Genomic DNA, 25,167 nt, shown 5'->3' with positions numbered 1-25,167 from the left:
ATTTAAAGAATATTTGGGGGCGATTTAGAGCTGTTCTAAAATGGGAATTATTTGAAACATCTTCTTGACTTTGAGCTTGGAAACAAATTAGGAGAATTCCTCTTTTCAAAGAATCCTGACAGTTCAGGTGAGTAATTTCAGCCTCCACAACAAATTCTTTGTCATATCCTCTGGATTAGCTGCTGTTTAGATTTAATCACTTTTGGAAATTCCAAAAAGAAAATAAAAGAAAAAAGAAAAGAAAAAGAAAAGAGAAAATAAAAAATACAAGGAAAAAAAAGGAAAGAAAAAGGAAAAGAGAAGAGAAGAGAAGAGAAGAGAAGAGAAGAGAAGAGAAGAGAAGAGAAGAGAAGAGAAGAGAAGAGAAGAGAAGAGAAGAGAAGAGAAGAGAAGAGAAGAGAAGAGAAGAGAAGAGAAGAGAAGAGAAGAAAAAAAAGAAAAGAAAAGAAAAGAAAAGAAAAGAAAAGAAAAGAAAAGAAAAGAAAAGAAAAGAAAAGAAAAGAAAAGAAAAGAAAAGAAAAGAAAAGAAAAGAGAAAAGAAAAAAGAAAAATAAAAGAAAAGAAAAGAAAAAAGAAAAAGAAAAGAAAAGAAAAGAAAAGAGAAAAGAAAAGAGAAAAGAAAAGAAAAGAAAAAAGGAAAAGAAAAGAAAAGAAAAGAAAAGAAAAGAAAAGAAAAGAAAAGAAAAGAAAAGAAAAGAAAAGAAAAGAAAAGAAAAGAAAAGAAAAGAAAAGAAAAGAAAAGAAAAGAAAAGAAAAGAAAAGAAAAGAAAAGAAAAGAAAAGAAAAGAAAAAAGACAAAGACAACCCCCCCCCCCCCAACACTTGTATATAAAGAAAATGGAGAAAATTAATGTAGGTAATTTTAGGGGCTTGCATAGCTTCTTTGTGCCATGGGGGACAAAGTACTTTGATTCCTTAGGTGTAGAAGAAATTAAAAAAAAAAATAAAAATAGTCACATCATTTTGGGAGGGGAAAAGAAATATAGGGAAAAAAAATAGGCTCATATAAAACTACATTAACCCCATGGCACATTTATGTTTTAAATGCATTCGGCTTGACAGCCTGAGCATGGCAGTCTGCTGAAAGGCAGACACAACAGTCCAGCAGGACAGGACTGGTGCAGGTACCCTGCTCAAAATGTTTAAGGAGCAAGGGATGAGAGGGTGAGGCTGTGTCGGCTCTTCTGTCATTAGGAGAATGATAGATCAGCACACTTAGGGCATGGAGGTCAATGTCAGGGGACTACAGAAAACTCCCTTCCACCTTCATTGTGAACATGCAGCTCTACATTCAGCTGGCCAAAGGACCCGGTGCCACTCAGTCCCTGCTCAGTTAGCAGAGCCCGACTGGAGTTTAAAGCTCCAGAGGTCTTCAGGGGGAGACAGCAACCAAGATATTTCACTTCTCCTTCCACAAAATTGAAGATGTCTGCGTGTAAAGTGAAACAGTCAGTGCCCCTGGAACCCGAGTGGGGGGTTCTGTAGGAAGCTTCTTAGAGCTGCCTAAACATTAGGCAAAGAGAAAGAAAGGAAAGAAATAGAGAGAAAGAGAGGAAGAGAGGAGGGAGCGAGGGAGAAAGGTGAAAAACAAAAAAGAGGAAGAAAGAAAGATGTATTTAATAAACACCTCAATGTTACAAAGCACAGAAGCAAAGGGAAGACAGAACTTTTTTATGTAATGTGATTTTTCACATCTAAAGAAAAAGATTTCATCTCTATGTGAATCTTTGGCACTTTCATATCTAAAGGTTATGGGATCTGCCATTCATTGCAGCTTGTTTTTCTGATCAATCATGGACTTTAAAAGTTGTGGAAGAAGTTTTGTGATTTGAACTAAAATGTATCATGGCCATAAATTAAGTTCTTGCCAAGTATGCCTGTTGTCTTTCGAACACTCACATGCCAGTAGCCTTTTCCTTGAAGGCATGAGTGGTACCAGCTCTCTCTTTTCTCCAGGGGAAATCAGAGGTCTCTCCTCTGCTGTCAGCCAGCTTGCTCTCACCAGACCCTCAGGTACTGCTACTCAGACCTCTCACAAATAGGAAGGGCACAGAAAATTGCTGGGGTCAGTGGTGAAGCAAAGAAAACCTCCTTAATTTAAGCTATAGGATTTCAGGTCTGCTCAGTAGCACTATGAATCCAGATAAATTCTATTAGATGATTACTTCTGCTATGGATTGTTTTTGTTTGCATGGTATTCTGTCTATATATTTGTTTGGGGTTTTTTAGTTATTCTCAGTGTGTGATGCCAAGTCATCAATATACACTTTATGAGTCACAAACCCACTTATCTTTCCATTGTAACAGGGTATCACAGAAACATAGAATGGTTTTGATTGGAAAAAAACAGTAAAAGATCACTGAGTCCAACCATTCTCTAACTCTACCAATGCTGATGCTAAACCATGTCCCTCAGCACCATATCTCTGCCTCTTGGAAACACCTCCAGGGACAGGAATTCAGCCACCTCCCTGGGCAGCTTGTTCCAGGCTTTGAGAACCCTATCAAGCTGGGAATCTGGATTCACTCCCTCCCAGTTACACCACCACAAGAGCTGTTTCTGGAGGTGGACCAAAGTCATCCTTGAGGTCCAGAAAAGTGTGTACTGAAGGGTCTTATCTGGGAGGACTGGTAATTAGGTACTCCAGGTGTGTTTTCCCCTGTGATGACAGAGTAGATCAGCATGTGTTTTGTCTTGTTTGGGTTTTTTTGTTTGGTTGGGGTTTTTTCTGCCATGAGTTTCAACATTTGTAGGGGCTTCCCAGAGAGGTTGCGGAGTCTCCTTCTATGGGGTCTTTCAAGACCGTTCCTGTGTAACCTGCCCTAGGTGATCCTGCTTTGGCAGGGGTTTGGACTCGATCTCTGGAGGTTCCTTCCAACCCCTACCATCCTGTGATTCTGGGATTCTGTGAGTGTGCCCAGTTCCGCCACACACCCTGCCGTGTATCTCCAGCCTGTCGTGCCAAGCACCTTAGTGGGATGGTGGTGGCTGTGTTCCTCATCAAGTATGATCTTTTGGAACTGAAACAATTCTACGATTTTATGATTCTGTAGAAGTTTCCTGATGCTTCCTGAAAGCATTGATGGGCACTTCCTTCCTGCCGGAGCTCCGCACTCTCTGTGGATGGAAAGCTGCAAAAAAGCACTGAAGAATCCAAGAATCCGTGGGTTTAGAGGGGGGAAAGAAAAAAAAAACCTCCGAAAATAAAACAACAAACCCCAACAAACAAACAAAAAAACAAAACAAAACAAACCGGTTATTTCCCAGGAAGAGCATAACCAAACCAACCAAACCCCAAAAGGGTTCTGTCCCAGCTCCCTGGGGAGCGAGTCGGGCTTCTCAGTGCTGCCGCAGTCGGCTGTGTCCGCGTTTCTACAGCCCCGAGTGCGGCGGCGGCAGCGGCGGCGGGGCCGGGACTGGGGCCGGGCCCTACCGGGACCCTCCCCCCACCCCAATTTCAAACCCCCGGGGGGCGGCTTGTCCCTGGCCCAGGCTTGGGCGAGGAGCTTGCGGAGACCTTTTGCGGTATGCGGCTGCCTTTGGCAGAGGCAGATGAAGGATTTCATTGAGTGTGAAGACAGAGAGCAGAGACAGAAAGCAGAAGGAGGCGGCTGCAGCCTTTGTAGTCGGGGAGGAATGCGGAAATGTTGAAGCACTATGTCAAACTTTTTTTGAAACGGGGTCAAGTCACATTCAGCCAGCGTGGGAAAGCAAAGGGGGGGGGGGGGGGGGAAGCACACACCAAACTTGAGGAGAGGGGAGGAGGGGGAAAAAAAAAAAAAGAAGAAGGAGAAGAAGAAAAAAAAAAAAAAAGGGGGGGGGGGGGGGGGGAGGCAGCAAGCTGTTGCTGCTGCTCCCAGGCTGCAGAGAGGCCGCGGCAGGCAGCGGGGCAGCGGCAGCTCCCCGGGGAGAGGACGGGGAAGGGGGTGGAAGGGGTGTGGGGGTCTCGCCGGCAGCGGTTTTTATTTCTCGCTTTCATTTTTTTTTCCCCCGGGAGGGAGGAGAAGGGCTGTGAGAATAGTGAGAGCTGCTTTCCGAGCCAAGGTGCAGGCTGGAGGCGGCGGCAGCAGCAGGAGGAGGAGGATGCGAGCCGAGGGCGGCCGAGCCGCGGAGCAGCAGCTACCTGTGTGGGCCGGGCCGGGACCTGCCGGGGACATCGCCATGTGAAGGGGCAGAGCCGGGCCGATTTCTCCACCCCGCCTCGCTCCATGGGAGGTTTGTTTTAGGGAGGACTCACTCCTTCCCTTCCCCAACCCCCCACCCCCCAGCACCGCCGCACACCCCGGGGCTGGGGATTACTCGGGGCTCGGTGGTGGCGGGGCCAGCCGTGCGGCGCACCAGGTAAGCGGGACGTCCATGTGCTCCGCGCAGCCGGCCCGGCGGCGTGGCCGTGTGTGTGTGGCCGTGGCCGTCTCACCGCCACACATCACCCTGCCGGGGCAGCCCCCCGCCAGCTGTACCCCGGGACGCGTTCACTTCGGGGGTAGCTCGCCCCGCGGTGCCACCGCAGCCCCCTCGGGGTCGGCGTGGGGACAAACACCCTCCCCCCGCGCCGGCCCACACACACGGTGTGGGTGACCGTGGAGGGGCCGCGGAGGGGGGGGGGAAGCTGCCGGCAGCGTCCTGCCGAGCAGCCGAGCCAGGCGGGCGGACAGAGCCGGGAGGAAAGCGGAGTCCCCTCGCCGACAGCCCCCCGCTGCGTGTGGGACACCCGCGGAGGGGAAGGTCGGTGCTATGAGGGGGAACCGGAGGGGTACCCGCCGTGCTCGGTAATTCCGCGGCCGCGTAGAGGCAGGCCCGCGGCCCCGCGGCCTCGGCACTGCCCGGCGCCCGAGGGCGAGCTCCGCAGCGCGGCGGTGCGGGAATGGGGTGCGGCGTGAGTGGCTCCGGCCGGTCGCCCCGGGGCAGGTGTGTGGCCCCCAACCCCTCTCTTTGCCGGCGGAGCAAAGCGCGGTGGTACGCGCCCGGTGCCGGAGTGGTGGTGCGGGGGTCTCAGAGCTGTCCGCTGGACGCGGCGGGATGGTGGCGGCTCTGGTGAGGGTGGCAGCTCTGGTGGGGGCAGCTGAAGTCAGGCTGCGTGATGCCTCTGGCCATCACATCCCATCACTGGACAAAGTGATGAGCTGAGGGCACAGGTTTCCTCCAGCTTGTTCCACTTTTCATCGACAGCTAAGGTGTAAGATCAGTGTAAAGGTGCAAAGTACCTCTGGCTCTAAGAATGGACTGAAGTTTGGGGATCCCTGACTGAGTTCTCCAGGGCTCTCTACTCCCAGCATAGCACAAATGCAGTGTAGGAGAGGGTCACAGCCGAGAGCTCACAGTATCACCTTAAAAAGAGTCAGGGGCAAGGGAGAGGGTTGATGTGGAGCTTTATGCCCACAGTCCTGCAGAAAGTGAGGATGAAGCTGGGTGCAGGAGAAAGCATTTGTGCTCTCCAGCGTCATGCACTATGCAGCAGAGCATGCTCTTGCTGAAGGCCATCTTCCGTCATGCTGTTCTGCAAGGAGCTGCCCGTCACACGTCCAGCAGCAGCAGTAGCCTCAGCAAACCCCTTGCATGTCCCTAAGTTTGCTGGAGCAGGCATTTCTGAATCTACCCTGTACACAATGCTTGCTAGCACAGTTTTATTACAGAATCATAGAATGCATTGGGTTGGAAGGCACCCTCAAAGGTCACCTTGTGCCACACCCCTGAAGTTAGTAGGGACATCTCCAACTAGATCAGGTTGCTCAGGGCCCCATCAAGTTTGACCTTGAATGTCTCCAGAGGTGGGGCCTCCGCCACATCTCCAGGCAGCGTGTCCCAGTATTTCACTACGCTCATTGTGAAAAGCTTCATTCTAATATCTAACCTAAATCTCCCCTGCTCTAGCTTCAAACCATTGCCCCTCGTTCTATCCCCACAGGCCCTTCTGAACAGTCCCTCCCCAGCCTTTCTGGGGGTCCCCATCAGATGCTGAAATGCAGCTCAAAGGTCTCCCTGGAGCCTTCTCTTCTCCAGGTGGAACAGCCCAAACTCTTTCAGCCTGAAATATAGTCACTGAAATATGTAGATACTACCGTCTCTCGCAGGTGCTTTGGGACAGGAACTTGTCCCTTGCGATGTGTTGTTCATGCAGGGCTTAGTAGAGAGGAGGGCAGAGCAAGGCTGAACCCTGCAGATGTTGTTATTCACAGATAAGGAACAGTAACGTAGCACAAGATACATTCCCAAGACTGCACCTTGTGCACTGAAGAAACCTTTTAGTCCTGCAATCCTGACATAAGCTCCTGGACATAGCTTCCTTCCGCACGTACATAGTTAACTCTGCCATCACCATCATCCATGCCTCACATGGTGGTTGTGCTCAGCCCATTCCTCAGGAGAGTCCTGCAGCATGGTTGCTCTGTGATGTAGCCTTCAGTGCAAACTGTGAGAGTTTCCTAATGTTGTATTGGCCACCCAGGGACCTTGATACTGTGTCTTCCTTTGCATATAGTTATCTACAGTATTAGCTTAATTGTCTCCATTTTTGAACAACTCTAACAAACTCATTTTCTGGCTTGGTTTGTCCTCCAGATCTTATTGGCTTTACACAGACAATGCTCCCAAAGATTGTATGATAGTTCCTGGTGGCCAAAAGAGGAGATACCTTGAGGTCTGCACAGAAGAGGAACGAGAAGAGAGGGGTAAGAGCTTTCCAGTGCCCCTTTGGCAGAAGGACCGAGCTGGGAGCCACCCTAAGACACCTGGAGCAAGGGAGGAAGAGGAGCAGTGCCAGCATGGATAAGGACAGCACAAACCTGGCTGACCAGCAGTATGAATGTGTGGCTGAGATTGGGGAAGGAGCCTACGGGAAGGTGTTCAAGGCTCGAGACTTGAAGAACGGCGGTCGCTTTGTTGCGCTGAAGCGAGTACGGGTGCAGACCAGCGAGGAGGGGATGCCGCTGTCCACCATCAGAGAGGTGGCAGTCCTGAGGCACCTGGAAACGTTCGAACACCCCAATGTGGTCAGGTGAGGAGGTGGGGGAGGCATCCCCATCAGCAGGGTCTGGGGTTTAGTACATGAAGTGGGCAAATTTGGGTGCATAAATCAGGTGGACACTAGTTTGGGTTTGTGGATGAAGGGAGCACTAAACTGCATATGTGAAGTGTGGTTTGAGGTTTCAGCAGGCCGTGGTGCTGCCTGCCAGACCTCACCTCATCCCTGTGCATTGCCTCCCACACACACAAACACCCATCTCCAGAGGCATAGGTGTGTGACTTAAGTGAGTGGATGGGCAAGGAGCCACATATCCACTGTTTCCTCAGGCATCAGAGAGACAGAGAGCAACCCAACCTCTCCCTGCTTTTGTCTCAAGTGAAAGTTCTGCCAGCTCTATCTGATTTTTAGCAACTCTGTTCACTATTGAAATGGCACAGGTTCTGAGAGCAGCAGTGGAACGTCTTAGGTGCTTTTGAGGACAGTTGTAGATGATCAAGTTAAAGAGAAGTAATAGTTTAGACTTCAGGCTCTGCAGGTGACCTTGTAGTTGGGTACTGTTTGGCTGGTACTGATTTCACCTCGTGTTCATGAGTGTGCTGCCAAGACAGACACTGGGCTGTGCTTTCAAAATGGTGACAATAGCCTCAGGATGTCCTTTCTGCCATGCCACTGCTAGAAACTGAGGATAAATGATCTCTTCTCAGATTGTCACCATGGCAAGGCTGCCTCTGCCAAAGGCCTTGAGTGTTTTTTATTAATATTATAGACTTTAAGAAGTAAGCTTCACTTTGCATATACCCAGCTATGCAGTGACTAAGTAGAACAGGTCCAGAGGAGGCCATGAAGAGGATCTGAGGGCTGGAGCAACCTCTGCTATGGAGACAAGCAGAGAGTTGGATTTCTTCAGCCTGGAGAAGAGAAGGCTCCAGGGAGACCTTTGAGCTGCATTTCAGCATCTGATGGGGACCTCCAGAAAGGCTGGGGTGGGACTGTTCAGAAGGGCCTGTGGGGATAGAACAAGGGGCAATGGTTTGAAGCTAGAACAGGGGAGATTTAGGTTAGATACTAGAATAAAGCTTTCCACAATGAGGGCCCACCTCTGGAGACATTCAAGGTCAAACTTGATGGGGCCCTGAGCAACCTGATCTAGTTGGAGATGTCTCAGCTGACTGCAGGGGTGTTTGACAAGGTGACCTTTGAGGGTGCCTTCCAACCCAATGCATTCTATGATACTATACCTTTTGCCATAGGCAGCAGTTCAGATGGAAGGGGCTGGTCTGTGACATCTCAGGATGTTTGGGACCTCCACTGGATGCCTTTTGCCACAAACAGGGGAATATTAATAAACTATTTCAAACATTATATCTGCTAAAACATGAAGAGTGCCATATCAAAAGCCAGCTCTGCTGTGCAGATGAAGCTCACTGTGGAGTGGCTGAAATTCTGTTTGTTACAACGAAAAATGATTGAAAATATTTCAGTGCCCCCATTAGGTTAAAAATGGGGTAGAAGGGTTTGTGATTGATTGACATTAAAGGTCTATTTTGGTATTATGTAAATATACTCAGAAAAAGGAAATCCTGCAAAAGAAGAACTGCAGTTTGAAGCAGCTGACCTAGCTGCACATAATTACTGAAGATACTATGCTCAAAAAAATGTTCATTGTTCAGGGATGCATTCTGGAAACTGGCATCATCACCAGGCTACTAAACAAAAATCATCTCAGATGCATTGTCTAGATTCTAGGTTAAAATGTACATCTTTAGAGCACTGGGATAACAATACAGACATTTGGAAGCAGTTCCTTTTTTTTATTTTGAAGGAAGTGATTGTGCCCCTGTACTTGGCACTGGTGAGTCCTGGGTTCAGTTTTGGGTCTCTCACTACAAGAAAGACATTGAGGTGCTGGATGGAGCAGTTCCAGAGAAGGGCAACGAAGCTGGTGAAAGGTCTGGAGAACAGGGCTGGTGAGGGAGCAGCTGAGGGAACTGGGTGTGTTTAGTTGGGAGAAAAGGAGGCTGAGGGAAGACCTTTTGTCTCTACAAGTCCCTGAAGGGAGGTTGCAATGAGGTGAGGGTTGGTCTCTTCTCCCTAGTATCAGGTGATAGAATGAGAGGAAATGGCCTGAGGTTGTGGCAGGCGAGGTATGGGTTGGAGATATGGAAAAGTTTCTTTGCTGCAAGAGTGGTCAGTCATTGGAACAGGCTGCCCAGGGAGGTGCTGGTCACTGTCCCTGGAGGTGTTCAAGAAATGTGTGGACATGGCCCTTGGGCACACAATATGATGTCCATGGTGGTGTTGGGTTGACTGTTGGACTCGATGATCTTGGAGGTCTTTTCCAACCCAAACAATTCCATGATTCTATGACATCTAGTTTTTTTCTGATTATTACAGGCAGCTAGGCTGAGAGTAATAAGTAAGAGCTGCAGATATAATGTTGAGTCTGTTACCCCTGAGTATTTGTGGTCCCTGAGTGGCTCAGAGCAAAGCAGCAGTCACTCTGTGAGTCAGAATATAGAGAGGTTTCAAACAGATGAGCCATGTGTGCCTTCTGCTTGTCTGGGCTGCTCTAGAGCAGCTGATGCCATGGCAGAAATCACAGGCCACATCAGCTTCTGCTGCACATTGTCCTCAACTCCAGTGGCATCTCCAGAGAGTGCAGCAAGGAATCATCAAATCAGTAGCTGGTTAGAAAAAATATTTAACATTACAGTCCACAGAATGGTAGAGATTGGAAGGGATCCCTGGAGATCAATTAGTCCAACCCCCCTGCCAGAGCAGGTTCACCTAGAGCAGGTTATACAAGACAGTGTCTGGGTGGGTTTTGAATAACTCCAGAGATGGAGACTCCACCACCTCTCTGGGCAGCCTACTCCAGCACTCCAGGCACTCATAAGTGAAAGAAGTTCCTCCTTGTGTTTAGATAGAACTTCAAATGTTCTAGTTTGTGTCCATTACCCCTTGTTCTGTCACTGGACACCACTGAACAAAGCCTAGTGCCATCCTCCTGACACCCACCCTTTTAAGTATTGATCAGCACTGATGAGATCCCTCCTCAGTCCTCCAACCATTCTCTAACACTACAAAGTCTGATGTTAAACCACGTCCCCATCTCTGCCTCTTGGAAACACTTCCAGGGATGGAGATTCAGCCACCTCCCTGGGGAGCCTGTGCCAGGCTTTGAGAGCCCTTCCAATGAAGAAGTTTCTTTTTGTATCCAACCTAAACCTCCCCAATGCAACTTGAGGCCATTTCCTCTTATTGTGTCACTTGTTTCTTGGGAGAAGAAAGCAACCTCCACCTGGCCCAGACCTCCTTTCAGGTTGTAGCATTGTAGAGAGCCAGAAGGTCTCCCCACAAGCCTCTTTAGTAATGTTTTACTAGAGCTTTACCATAGACAGTAGCTGAATTTGGTATAAGTTGGTCCAGCACTGTGTAGCTGAGTGCTGTTGTGTTGGGGAAAATGAACTCTATGTAGACAAAGGGCAGCCTTTGCCAGGAACAAATGACAGCTTGGAGGCAGGAAATTCCTGTGTGTACTGCTGGGAGTATTCCTTGCTGCAGTGTATCTGTTACAAGTCATCTTGTGATTGGAGTGCCAAAATCACCAATATCTCCTGTTTGTTTAGCTCTCTCCTGCTGGTAATCGGGTGAATAATTCCCCTTCATGTCAATCATCCATCAGGCTGTGAATCTGCACATTGGGTTTCCACCTCAACATGCAGAGACTTCTTTACTGTGAGAGTGACAGAGCCCTGAAGCAGGCTGCCCAGAGAGGTTGTGGAGTCTCCTTCTCTGGGGACTTTCAAGACTCATCTGGTTGTGTTCCTGTGTGGCCTGCCCTACGTAATCCTGCTCTGGCAGGGGGGTTTGTCTCAGCTAGACTCCAGAGGTTTGTTCCAACCCTACTTTTTGTGATTCCATGGTTCTGTGAGAGAATACTGTCATCCCTGCCCTGCTTCTTTTCTATATATAACAGGTATCTATATTTAGATATATCACAGAATGTAGGGGTTGGAAGGGTTCTGCAGAGATCATCCAGTCCAACCTCTCTGCCAAAGCAGGATCACCAAGGGCAGGGCACACAGAAACACTTCTAGGTGGGTTTTGGAAGTCTTCACGGGAGGAGACTACAACCTCTCTGGGCAGCCTGTTCCAGAGCTCCAACACCCTTACTGTAAAGAAGGTCACCAAGGTCAACTGTCACCCAACACTACCATGCCTACTAAACCATGTTCCAAAGTGCCATGTCCACATGTTTCTTGAACACCTCCAGGGACAGTGACTTCACCACCTCCCTCCATGATCTTGGAGGTCTCTTCCAACTGAAATAATTCTACGCTTGAATGACTCTCCCTGGGCAGCCTGTTCCAATGCCTGGCCACTCTTTCACCAAGGAAGTGTTTCCTAATATTTAATGTAAACCTTCCCTGGAACATGCAGGGATGGAGTGAAACTGAAGAAACTCAGCTTGATACTTGCCAAAGTTAAAGGGATTCATGTGGCAGATGAGTCTCAGCCGAAGGTGGATGGGAGCTGGATGAGTAATGGGAAGGAAAAACTGAATGAGCCTCGGAGTCTGTTTTAGCCTAACACAAACAGGATGGTCTTCAAGGCAGATGTGAAGATGGGAAGTGCCTTGATGGGACAGGCATTTCCAGGCTGGAGAGCAGTGGTGGTTGGAAGGGAAGGGAGATGGTCCCTGCACTGACTGGCCACAATGAGGAGGGACACTGCAAAGGTCTTGAAGAGGGAGGGACCTGGAAATACGGCTTCTCTGATATCATGAAGGTGAAAGGGAATGATGTGATTGACACTGAAGAGGGTCTGGCAATAGGTAGGATTTGGAGTAGTTTATTAAGTAGGCAGAGGAACATTGTGGGGAGAACGCTCATGAATCCTATCCTGTCATTATCTGCTTGCAACCCTACGTACAGGGAAAATAAGTTGTATTCTTCCTGCCCATAGGAATTGTTTGCTAGGAATGGATGTGATGATTTAGTTTGCCTACATGGTCTGCCAGAAGCAGGACAAGATAAGGGCCTGTCAGGAAGGAAGGGCTGAATATGGAATATTCCTCTGAGCCGTAGGAAATTCAGTATCTGGAGAGAGTACAAACTTTCTGCTAAAGGTATTTTATCTTAATCTCAATCTAAGATTTTAACCCCCCCATGTTTCCAGTCTTTGTGTGAGTAAATGTTACTCATTTTAGATTATGGCTTCCTCCCTTCTCTAAATCTGGGGATGGTTCTCTCTGTGCTCTTCTTGTAGAGGTCTAATCTTACTGGGTTCTGCCCAGAATGGAGAACCCACTCATGTCACCACAACCGTTGTTGGGGACAGCCTGTAACTGGCAAGCAGAGTGTCAACTTCCCTAGGTTAGCAGGGTGGGCTCCACAATTCAGAAGTGACCCTTGGCAAGGACATGAAGGTGGATGGTCCACCTTAGCAAAGAATGGATAGAGTAGATCAGTTGGGACTTTCCAGTTAGCTTCATGGTACCTACCCCCAGCTGAGGTGTGGAATGCCTTATTTGTAGGGAATTTGTCTATTAAAAGTTCCAATATACCAAGCAGAACAAATACTAAAACTATCCTGATAGAGCAGTGATGTGGCCTTGCCATCAGGAGTGGCTCTTTGCAGCAGTCCTTCACTGACTGAGTGTAGTTCTGAAGTTTTAAAATGATTTTATGAAGTTTGCTAACCCCAAATGAAATAGAAGCTGCCGTTCATTGCAGACCTTGGCAGCTGGGGTTTTACTGCTGTGCAATGTAGTTGTTGCCTAGTTTTGCTGAACAAATTGAGTCTTATTGATCTAAGAAATGATAAAAAGCTGGCTGTGCTGATGTGCACACAGAACTCAGCTGAGGTTTGGCTTTCAAAAGAGAAGAAATTTCTCATCCTGTATCAGATGTTCATAGATTTCTCTTATGTTCTGAAAAGTACTTTCAGTTACCCGGCATGACTACTTATCAGCTCTACCTTTAAACTATAAAGTTTATAAGCAAACCTCTTCAGAATTTTCATAGAATTGGTTTGGATGTAAAGACTTCTAAGATCATCAAGTCCAACTGTCAACCACCATGGCCATTAAACCATGTCCCAAAGTACCATGTCCACATGTTTCTCGAACGTCTCTGAGGATGGTGACTCCCCCACCTCCCTGGGCAGCTTGTGCCAGTGCCAAGGTGTGGTTATTTTTTGGTTGTTTGTTGTTTGTTTGTTTGTGTGTGTGTGGTGGTTTGTGGGGTTTTTGTCTCCATTGTGTACTTTGACATTTTCTACTTGGGAAACCTCCATTTGGGAAGCTGTGGTCCAGAGAAGAGCAAGGGAGCTGGTGAAGGGTTTGGAGAACGTGGCTGGTGAGGAGCAGCTGTGAGGGAACTGGGCTTGTTTCGTCTGGAGGCTGAGTGGAGACCTCATTGCTCTATACAACACCCTGAAGGGAAGTTGGAGTAACATTGGAGTTGCTCTCTTCTCCCTAGTGTTACATGATAGAATGAGAGGAAATGGCCTGAAATTGTTCCAGGGCAGGTTTAGATCAGTGATTACAAAGAGTTTTTTTGCTGCAAGAGTGATCAGGCATTGGCACAGGCTGCCCAGGGAGGTTGTGGAGTCACCATCCCTGGAGATGTTCGAGACGTGTGGCCATGGCACTCTGAGACGTGGTTTAATGGCCATGGTGGTGTTGGGTTGACAGCTGGACTCAACAATTCAGAGGTCTTTTCCAGCCCAAATAATTCTATGACATAGTTGACAAGCTTAGCAGAAAGTTGCATACTGTTTTAAAAGCCTTCAACCTAACACTGAGTGGCCATCACTGGATTGTCATTACCAGGTGACTTATCTTTGCTTCCTAAAGGAAAAGAAAAACCCAACTTGCATATGAATGAATTAATCATTGCAGGAATTTCCCATGTTGAATGACTGAAAACTAGTGCAGATGAATCATAGTGAGTTTAAATGAAACCAACTGAGTCTGGACTTTTGCAGCATTAGTCAGTGCAGAAAGTTCCATATTTTGATAGAAACAGAGAAAAGAAGTGAGAAATGGAATGGAAAAGCCATGTGATTCTTTTTGTCTCTCTTTTCTCTGAAGTCTTTTAATATCTATTTGAAGTGTGGTAGCTCTAACAAATAACTGAAGGTGTCTGTTGCTGTTTAACAGTGTCAGAGAATTCCTTTCTCCCTCAAATCAATTAATTATAAACTGGGAATTTCAGCACTTTGTTCACTCTTTCTGAAGTTAGCATTTTTCTAGGAGCTTTCTGTGAGGCTAATTCCTAGCTGCACTGCTGCTTTTGTTTCTCTACTGTAAGGACAGAATTCTATCACTTTTTTTTTTTCCTTCCACATTTGATGTGGTATTTTGCATACAGCTGCAGAGTAGACAGTTACCTTTGAAAAGAACATTTGGCTGGTTTAATTTGATTAGAGCAAACCACCTCAATCAGTTCTGAACTGAGACCGTTTTCATTTTCTCTTGGCAGTCAGAGTTGGGAATGTACTGACTGTGCTTAGATGTTTGGGGGAGGACACACAGCTACTGCCCAACTGAAACAACCTCACAGGACTTTGCCCACACTGCTCCTTCCCCATAAAAAGGGAGGGCTGGGAAGCCACTGAATGTCACATTCAACTTTGATTATGACTGAAGTTGATTAGGGGACTGGAACATCTCCCTTATGAAGAAAGGCTGAGGGACTTGGGACTTTTTAGTCTGGAGAGGAAAAGACTGAGGGAGGATCTCATCAGTGCTGATCAATATTTAAAGGGTGGGTGTCAGGAGGTTAGGACCAGGCTTTGTTCAGTGGTTCCCAGTGGCAGAACAAGGGGTAGTGGGCACAAACTGGAACATCAGAAATTCCATCTAAAGATGAGGAGGAACTTCTTTAATTTAAGGGTGACAGAGCACTGGAACATGCTGCCAAGAGAGGTGGTGGAGTCTCCATCTTTGGAGTCATTCAAAAACTGCCTGGGTGCCATCCTGTGCAACCTGCTCTGGATGAGCCTACTGTGGTTGGACTAGATGATCGTCAGAGGTCCCTTCCAATCCCCACCAGTCTGTGGCTCTGTGACAAGGAATTGGCCTCTTTGTGAGAGTTCCTACAAAAAATTGGAAGCCTTCAATGCACAGAAATACATAATCATACCTAAAAAAAAACACCCCATGATATTAAAATCAGAGGTAGGGTATTAATATATTTTTTTCCTTCAAACAGCTCTGATTGTTCAAATCAGAAGTTCTTAATGCTAAGATTACAAAAATGCCTCAGAACAGGCAGACTGTGCAGAGGTGTCCCATCAAGCATTCACCCTTAAGACATTGCCCTTGAGGTTTTAGATGCTGCAACTACTGAGTTCACCAGAGTGAGGTACAAAAATAGTTTTCATTGGGAGGTTTTTCACTGACACAGACTCAGAGTTTCTGTTGACTCATTCCACTCCTCTTAATGGCATTCTGTTTTAGCACCACAAATAATTCCCCTCTACCTTAATAAGTACCCTCAGAAATAGTTGATATCTATCTCTGTGTTTTCACCTAAACAGTTTGTGCAGCACTGTCCTTAGCAGGCAGCAGACGTGGTCATTTCAGTGCTATGTACATAGAATGGTTTTGCTTGGAAGAGAGCTTTAGGATCATCCAGTCCAGCCATTCTCTAACTCTGCCATGGCTGGGACTAAACCATGTCATTGGCACCACATATCTGCCTCCTGGAAACAACTCCAGGGATGGGGATTCAGCCACCTCCCTGAGGAGCTTGCACCAGACTTTGAGAACCCTTTCAGTCAAGCAGTTTCTTCTAAGATCCAGTCTAAACCTCCCCTGGTGCAGCTCGAGGCCATTTCCTCTCCTCCTGTCACTTGTTACTAGGGAGATCAACCCCCACCTGGCTCCAATCTCCTTTCAGGGAGCTGTAGAGAGCAATGAGGTCTCCCCTCTGTCTCTTTTTCCTCAGACTAAACAACCCCGGATCCCTCAGCTGCTCCTCACCAGCCCTGTTCCCCAGACCCTTCACCAGCTTTGTTGCCCTTCTCTAGACCTGCTCCAGCACCTCAATTTCTTTCCTGTAGTGAGGGCCCAAAACTGAACCCAGTACCCAAGGTGTGGTCTCACATCTCCCTCTTCAAGAGAAAATGCTTCCATAGCTACCATCAGAGACTTCCTGATTGCTGTAGAGCATTGGAAGTTCATGTCTGCCTTGTTATTCACTAGCACAGCACTAGAACCTTTTTACTGATTTCCAGGTTTCTTTGGGATGGTTAAAGTTAATGACCTGGATTATTTCTCGCTGCTTAGAAGCAGGTTGAAAGGTGAATCGCATTGTCTGATGTTATCCAGCAGCATATTTGTACCTACTTGTGATCTTTACTACAGAGAGATGGAGCAGCATCTGCACTTTTAATTGTTTATCCTTAGATAACCTTCTAGATTGTTAGTGAAGATAGGCCTACCACTCACTGATCTTTGTGGTTTCCTTGTAGACATCTCTAATCAATTTGTTGCCTTAATATTCATCTCTGCTGTTTAGAAAATGCTGAGCAGCAAGTTTTGATCAAAGCAATAATGCTGCTATCCAAACAGGCTGGAATCAGTTACTGTGGTCTGGAAATCAGAATTAAATGTTGAATTCTGTGATATTTAATTTTCATAGTGTCTGTCTTCTTCAGAAATCAAGGTGGCTTTATGCTGTTTCATTTTATTTGGTCAGATGAAGACATCTCTTAGAGATGTCAGCTGTTTCAAAAGCAAATCTTTATGCAGCAAGTTAAAAATACAGCCGGAAATGAGACTGGAAATGAAGACCATGGAGACTCTGGAATGGGTTGCCCAGAGAGGTTGTGGATGCCTCCCTCCCTGGGATGTTCAAGGCCAGGATGGATGAGGCCTGGAGCAGCCGAGTCTAGCAGAAAGGTGTGCCTGCCCATGGCAGGGAGGTTGGAGCAGATGATCTTTAAGGTCCCTTCCAACCCAAGCCATTCTATGATTGCATGAGTTGCACAGTACAGTCAGGTAACCCATCTGATTAAAAATGAAAAGTATCTGTGGCTGCAGATCAAACCCAGATAGCTGAGCAGCACTGATGAGAGAGTCATTTTAGAAGACATTTTAAGTCTGTTGGAACACCCCAAATCAGTGGCGTGTTGTGGTATCCGCAAGAAAACACGTGTCAAAGACTGCTCGGTTTCCAGTGATCCAAAGTTGAGAGTGGACAAGATCACTCTGCAGAAATGAAGTTTAAGTCATTAAAAGCAAATTTAAATCCTCTGCCATCCTCTACATCGGTGAAAGGATTTGCCCTATAACTCTGGAAGAAGCTGGAAAGTCACAGAGTTATGGAATCACAGAATCATAGAATTTGTTAGGGACCTCAAGGATCATCTAGTTCCAAACCCCCTGCCATGGGCAGGGGCACCTCACACTAGATCAGGTTGCATCCAACCTGGCCTTAAAAACCTCCAGGGCTGGGGCTTCTACCATCTCCCTGGGCAGCCTCTTCCAGCATCTCATCACCCTCATGGTGAAGAACTTCTTCCTAACATCCAATCTGAATCTACCCATTTCTATGTTTTTCCCATCCCCCCTAGTCCTATCACTACCTGACACCCTAAAAAGTCCCTCCCCAGCTTTCTTGTAGGCCCCCTTAAGATACTGGAAGGCCACAATAAGGTCTCCTCAGAGGTTTGGGTTAGAAGGGACCTTGAAGATCACCTAGTTCCACCCACCCCCCCGTGGGCAGGGACACCTTCCACTTGCCCAGCTTGCTCAAGGCCTCATCCAAACTGGCCTTGAACATTTCCAGGGAGGGAACATCCACAATCTCCCTGGGCAGCCTGTTCCATTGTCTCCCCATCTGCACTGTAGAGAATTTCTTCCTAATCTCCAGTCTCAGTCTATGATTTGTAGACGCACATTTTGTCACTTGGGTCACACTTTTCCCTGGTGTGATGCTCTGTCTGCTCACTGGAAATCCTGACTGCTGCTTTGGAAAGATTCAAAGTAGAGGTGTAGGTGGAATAGCCTCCTCCTGGGTGCTAGGTAGAGCAGGACAGCTTTTTTATTATGGAACTGCTAAGACAATATGATTTTAGTAGAGGAAATAAGCTGCTCTATCAAGCTGGTTGGGTATTCATATTACACTCGTGTGTTTGTATGGAAAAAGAAATCCATGAAGATGTCAAGTTTTGACTGCATTTATATCAGGAAGCTCAGAATTATTATTTTGTAACATGGATTAGGATTGTTGGATGTGTGGGACTGCAATTAGTTTAAAGTCTGTGCCTTAAAAATGTCTGAATGTTTTTTTTTTTTTTCTTTTTGCAAGTTAAAAGAAAAAAAAAATGAAAAGGAATAAATTCAAGCCAGGAAAAAAAAAAACAACAACCGAAACCAAACCCCCCCAAACCAACCATCCTAAAAGCTAATTGTTTTCAAAAAGTTATTTGACATTGAAAAGGGGGACTTGGAACTGCAATGCCATCTCACTCCTAAGTGTAATAAAATAGTAGATTTTATTAAATGCATTCTGGAAAGAGTAAATGAAAAATACAAAGCCTGATGTGGGTGGCAAAGAGCCCAGGCAATATCCAGGAGAGTAAACATCTAATGGCTCACCCTAACTGGGGCTCAGTCCTCTGCAGCAGTAACAGCTGAGCAGTGAATGGCAATATTTAAAAGCTGCAGAACTGAGTTTTGAAGCAGTCTTTTTTAACTCCTCTATGCAGTACAAATATATTTTTTAGAAGCTTTAGAGAAGATTCAGATGGAAGGATTATCAGACTCCTTTTAGCATTGCCCCTCTTCTACATTTGCAAATTTTGTACAATGTAAGGTGACTTTGATCATTCTTCTTTCAAGCCTGAAATTGCTATCTTTAAAGTGAAATATTTACTCAGTTCCAGAACTCCCTCATCCCAGAGAAACTCCTTTAAGTTGCATTGTTCACTCAGTTCCAGAACTCATCCCAGAGAACTTCCTTTAAGATGCATTATTCACTCAGTTTCAGAACTCACTCATCCCAGAGCACATCCTTTGTACAAAAATATTGTTATATCATCTTGTCAGCTGAACATGAGCCAGCAGAGTGCCCAGGTGGCCAAGAAGGCCAATGGCATCCTGGCCTGTATCAGAAATATTGTGGCCAGCAGGAGCAGGGAGGTCATTCTGCCCCTGTACTCAGAACTGCTTAGGCCACACCTTGAGTACTGTGTCCAGTTCTGGGCCCCTCAGTTTAAGAAAGGTGTTGGCTGCTGGAACATGTCCAGAGAAGGGCAACAAGGCTGGGGAGGGGTCTGTAGCACAAGCCCTATGAGGAGAGGCTGAGGGCACTGGGGTTGCTTAGCCTGGAGAAGAGGAGGCTCAGGGGAGATCTTATTGCTGTCTACAACTGCCTGAAGGGAGGTTGTAACCAGGTGGGGGTTGGTCTCTTCTCCCAGGCAACCAGCACTAGAACAAGAGGACACAGTCTCAAGCTGCACCAGGGGAGGTTTAGGCTGGATGTTAGGAAGAAGTTCTTCACAGAAAGAGAGATTGGCCATTGGAATGTGCTGCCCAGGGAGGTGGTGGAGTTGGCATCACTGGAGGTGTTTAGGAATGGATGAATCACTTGGTTAGATGGTGTTGGGTAATAGGTTGGACTTGATGATCTCAGAGGTCTTTTCCAACCTGGTTAATTATATTCTATCCTATGCTAAATTGATACTCTTCTTCAAGGTTCTCTTGAGTTCTTGAAATAATTGAACTACAGTTTTCTGTTTTTTCCAAGAAAAATGGTCATTTTTGGCATAAAATCATGGAGTAGTTTGGGTTGGAAGGGACCTTCAAGGTCATCTAGTACCCCCCTGCCATGGGCAGGGACACCTTCCACTAGCCCAGCTTGTTCAAGGCCTCCTCCAGCCTAGCCTTGAACACTTCCAGGGATGGGAAAACACCTCCAAGGAGGGGGCATGACATTATCATGACACTGTCATATACACAAGCCTGAAAAAATATTGTTGAGCTTTGGAAGATGTCAGTCTGTGTAACTTCTCTGTTTGCTGGAGTGCAGTCACCCAGGCTGCTCTCACTCAGACCAGCCGTCGTCAATGAAATTTCTTTTTGTCTCCCTGAATTTAGCAAAATATAAATGCTCTGCTGTGTGTGTCCCCTCCAAATGGATGTGAGTCAGTTATTTCTCAGTTAAACATCTCAGGACATGGAAGATGTCAGTTGTGATGTTTGAAACGCAAGACATACCTCCGTGAGAGGTTTGGCTTTTTCTTGCCCGAGTCATTTTAATTCTGTGATAACTCAGAAAGTGGCTGAATGGGCCTTTAGAAAACATACAAACCAAGTCACTTCTAAGTGGAGACAGCTGGGGTCTATTTAATATCCTGTGTGAAATGGTAGAGGTCAGCTTCCTGGAATAACTCAGGAGTTTTATTTCATGAATATCCTACTGCTGCAGGGACCTGGGCCGACGGTGAGGCTCTCACATGAAAATGTGCTGTGAGGAGAAGCTCCAGGGATGGAGCACCTCTGCTACAGGGATAGGCTGAGAGAGAGGGGTTATTCAGCCTGGACAGGAGAAGGCTGAGGGAAGACCTTAGAGCAGACTTGCAGGGTTTGAAGGGGGCCTGCAGGAGAGCTGCAGAGGGACTTTTAACAAAGGCATGGAGTGACAGGATGAATGGTAGTGGTTTCAAACTGGAAAAATCTCAATGGAGATGAGACAGAAGAGAGAAATTCTTATCCATGAAAGTGGTGAGGCACTGGAACAGGCTGCCCAGAGAATCTGTGGACACTCCAAGCCTGCAAGTGTTGAAAGGTAGGTTAGATGGGAACTTGAACAAGCTGGTCTAGTGGAAGGTGTCCCTGCCCATGGCAGGGGGGGGTTGGAACTAGATGATCTTGAAGATCCTTTCCAACCCAAACCATTTCATGATTCTGTAATTTGGGGTGGGATGGTAGGAAGCATTTTGCAGCTTGTGGTATCTGTGCATCCTCATAAATGTTTGTTACAGTGTCACAGTATCACAGTATCGCCAAGGTTGGAGGAGACCTCGAGGATCATTGAGTCCAACCTGTCGCCACAGACCTCATGACTAGACCATGGCACCAAGTGCCACGTCCAGTCTCCTCTTGAACATGGGTTCTGTTCCTCTGTTCCATGGGTTCTTGGCTAATGCAGGCAATGAATCTCATTTATTTCTTCCAGTTTTGTATTCCTGTAATTTAGGCATTGGAATACAAATTGAAAATCACTGAGAAGTGACATTTGAGACAAGCTGATTATCAAGTGCTGTCAACCATAAATACCTGAATTAAAAGCCTGTGGTGCAGTAAGCATAACAGTTCCTTTGAAATTTGTATGTAAATAATGATGACATCCATTTCAGTGTGAAAATTTGGCTTTTCCTTCACTATATATTTAACTAGAAGTGGGAGCTCTAAGGAACTAAGAAGGGTAATTGTCTCTTTTAGATGGAAAAGGAGGTGGAAATTGAATAAAAGCAGTAATGTGTGACTGGAACAGGCAAGCTGAGCACAGCCAGAAGAGGATTTTGGAGGCTGTGCTGGTTCTGTGGGCCCTGTGTGTTGTGTAGTGTTGCCTCTTTAGTCAGCTGGACCAAGGCTCAAGCCCATCAGCTGTGGTGTAAGTTGTGCTGTTTCTCTGACCAGAGGTAAATAGGCTGATGTAGGGTTTGGGGAGGAATTTGAGAAAACAAGGAGCAACTCCTTCAGTCCTTGATGTCTGTTGACCTGTTCTCAAAATGAAAACAATAACACAATTCAGCTATGGCTTAGAGTTAGAACAATTTCCATCTCCCCCAGTACTGTTCTGAAGTGAGAGCAGATGGCTTAGGGCATGGTAGAAGAGCAGGACAGAGACGATGTGGTAATTTCTGGCAGAGCAAGGCTCTATAGTATTGAATCCAACTTGCTCTATGGCCTTAAGTAATCTGTGTCTGCTGTGTTGGAAGTCCATGCACCCTTTGAGGGTGGCAGAGCACTGGAACAGGCTGCCCTGAGTGGCTGTGGAGTTCTCCATCTCTGGAGACTTTCAAAACACACTTGGATGTGTCCCTGTGCAACCTGCTGTAGGTGAACCTGATCTACCAGGGGGGTTGGACTAGATGATCTCCAGAAGTCATCAGCTCAGCCTGAGGGACACTGGCTGCCTGGAGGACACAGGGGACCCTGCTCTGATTGCAGAGCTTGGGTAGATGTACTTTTGTTTTCATTTGCCTAGACATGAGAAACTGTTTTAGCTCTCCAGGAAGCAGCCTTTGTTTTCCAAGTTTGATTCTAGTCTGCTCACTTCTTTCCCCAGTGTGAATGGTTGGTATTGCAGAGCAACCCCAACACACTTTTGTCATGGATTTATTTACATCTGCCATAGCCCATCATTGACAAACTCCTGAATTTATTTCATGTATCCAAGTGCAGCCCCTCATCTCCTGCTTCTAAAAGACACCCCAAAATAAATAGTTGCTTTTGCCCTGAAGCAATAAAACTGTCAAATAAAATTTATTGCCAGCTCAAAATGCTCCTAACACCTCATTTTCATTGCCAGGCTCTGCAAATAATCTTTATTTTGTTTTTCTTTGACATATGGGTGTAAGAGTTTAAAGGAAATACTTGAAGAGCTCTACAGCCTGTAGAATATTCGACTCCCTGGGCATTAAGCTTTAAAGGGCTGGCTCCCAGAGTCACAGAGAAGGAGTGGAAAAGGAGGAAAAGTGGATTTAGATGTCTACCTGAAGATCTAGAGGATGAAAGCACCTGAGAATCTTACAGAAATAGGCACATTTTGCATGTGCAAAGAAATGACACAGCAGGCAAGGAGCTTGCATGGCCACCCGTGAATGACTGAGAGGGAACAGAGCAGCCATGAAACCCATATGTTTAAAAACTAAGACATAGTAATGACTGCATGTTGGAACTAGATGATCTTCAAGGTCACTTCCAACAAGAGCTTGGAATCAAATTGGCATTGGAATTATTTGTTGTTTGCAAAATGCTGAATAAAACACCTTGGGAACAGCTGTGGTATTGCAAGGATTAAAAACGCTCTCTGAGATGATGCAGAGGATCAAACAGCACATTTGGCTTTTTGCTGTGCCTGCTTTTTACATGAGGGTGACAGAACATTGGAACAAGTTTCTTAGAGTTGTGATGGAGTCTCCATCTCTGGAGACATTCAAAACCCAGCTGTGTGTGTTCCTCTGTGATTTTCTTTAGGTGATCCTACTCTGGCAGGAGGGTTGCACTGCATGTTCTTCAGAGGTCCCTTTCAACCCCTACTATTCTGTGGTTCTGTGAAATGTATGGTTCTTACCTCCTTTGTTATTTTTGCTACGTGGGCATCACCACTGAGTCTCAAGTATAGATAGATTTGATTATTGAGCTACTAAAGACCAAATGATAATTTAGACTGCTGTAAAATTCTGGAGGTGAGTTGCTGGTTTGATTAAAATCTAGGAAAGAGATGATCAGCTTTGATTTAGATCCTGGTTTGGCACAAGCATGGACTCCAAATGTAAACTGAAATGTGCAGCCTGTAATGATCAGTTTGTGAGCTACAGGTGAGTAAAGCCTGAATTTTGTTGTATCCCATCTTGCACCAGGAACAGATGGGAGTCCAGAATAACCTCTGTGCACCTTTCATGTGAATTAAAACCAATATTCAGGCCTAAGTTTTATGTACATGATGGGAATAAAGAAAGGAGTGCAACTTTCTCTGAGGAAGGTGTTCTACACAAAGTCTAAACTGCTTTGCCCTGAGAATGGATTGGAGCATCTTTAGTTTGTCCTCTGAACTGGAAGCTTACTGGAAGCTCCCAGTACTGTACAACAGCAGCGTACATGACTCTCGAAGGCAGGGTACATTTGCTTACTGAAGGATCACATGAGAGCACTATGAATAGGTCAGATCCTAAACAATCTGTCAGCGACTGGCTTCACAACAGGCCACGTTAGTTTTCTGATTTGGGGGGCACTTGGCCAGTGCCTGCCAGAGAAAATCTGACTGCATTTGGTACGGCAGCGCATGGGAGTGAGCACCAGCAGGCTGCTGTTTAACCTTGCTAATGGCAATCCTCAGTGTGTGGCCAGTTTGGATTTAAAATCAATTGCAAGGAGATGAAGCTGTTAATGGACTTAAAAAACCCAATGAACTTGTGGTCTGGGTCCTGAAAGTGAATTTCGACAGGGCAGGATATTGTTTGAATTACTGAGCCTCACCAGATCCATTTCTGATCCTTGCATGTTAAGAATAATCTCCCTTTGCAAAGAAGGTGAACAAGAAATGGCAGCGTGAAGGCTACAGAAGCCAGCAGGCTGCTAGGAAGAAACACAGAGAGGTGCAGAGAACATCCTGTCAGGCTCTTCAACAACTGCACGTTAGTGACTTGGGTGGCACTGCGAGTAAGTGTACTTGGCCTCGTCATCCTTGGGCACAAACCTTGGCTTCTGTTGCAAAATGAAAAGAAGTTTTTCGGTGGTTTCATCTGAGCAGACGTTTGTCTGCATCACAGAACCATGGAGTCTGGCACCAGGGCTGGTTGCTGCTTGAGTGGGGCCCAGCACAGGAGAGCTGGGTGCTGCAGGTCAGGGCTGCAGTTGGGACGGAGAGTTGAAAGCTTGCCCAGTCAGCCCACACTATCGGACTTTAGCCAGTGCTATTTACTTCCCTTTCAAGAGCATCTGTTTCTCCCTGTCACTTTCTCTGTCTCTCTTCCTCACACACACTTAAAGAACAAAAACCCCATTTATACAGCTCAGCATTTTGAATAATTTTTCCAAGTCAGAAAGGGAGAGGGACTGGAAAAAATTACAGCACCAAGCTCAGCTTGCAGATGAAGGATTGCCTTGTCATCCTAATACTCCCCTTCCTGCCCCAAAACCTCACTGCTGAGTGGGCTATGAGCAAGGATCTTGGCTGGGCTCTGCTGGAGTAAGTCTCCAGGATAGGACTTTCTGCTGCCTTGCTCTCCTCATGCAATTGCTTCTTCATGGTAGCTCTTTCTGCTCTGTGCACAGCAGATAATGAATGAGTGACTGCAGAGCTGCAAACATCTATCTGCACAACATCTGCCTGGCCTAGATAAATTCATTTATTTTATCTGGTGTAATGTGCTGCTGTTTTCTGCTGGCTGAAGACGAGCGCAGATCCTGCTACTCTTTCCTAGAAGGTCAGTGAAGCAGGGCAAATATTCA

At 46.4% G+C, this 25,167-nt stretch overlaps 1 protein-coding gene across 2 annotated transcripts in view; it reads left to right on the top strand.

Moving 5' to 3' along the window:
• Positions 1-3,508: 3,508 nt before the first annotated feature.
• The window catches only part of CDK6 (cyclin dependent kinase 6), a 123,118-nt gene continuing 101,459 nt past the window's right edge, over positions 3,509-25,167 (top strand). The window contains exons 1-3 of one of the 2 annotated variants that reach the window (XM_068157019.1): positions 3,509-3,526; positions 3,999-4,216; positions 6,560-6,995. In XM_068157019.1, the coding sequence (XP_068013120.1) occupies positions 6,763-6,995 (233 nt within the window). In that variant the 5' untranslated portion in view covers positions 3,509-3,526; positions 3,999-4,216; positions 6,560-6,762. The other variant, XM_068157020.1, reaches the window with a different exon arrangement.

Source organism: Melanerpes formicivorus, unplaced genomic scaffold (assembly GCF_026170545.1).
Source record: "Melanerpes formicivorus ecotype bairdi unplaced genomic scaffold, bMelFor1.0.p_v2 SCAF_35, whole genome shotgun sequence".
In the NCBI taxonomy this organism is placed as follows: Eukaryota; Metazoa; Chordata; class Aves; order Piciformes; family Picidae; genus Melanerpes; species Melanerpes formicivorus.
Note: the sequence above shows the minus strand (reverse complement) of the source record. Positions and strands in the feature narration are given on the sequence as shown.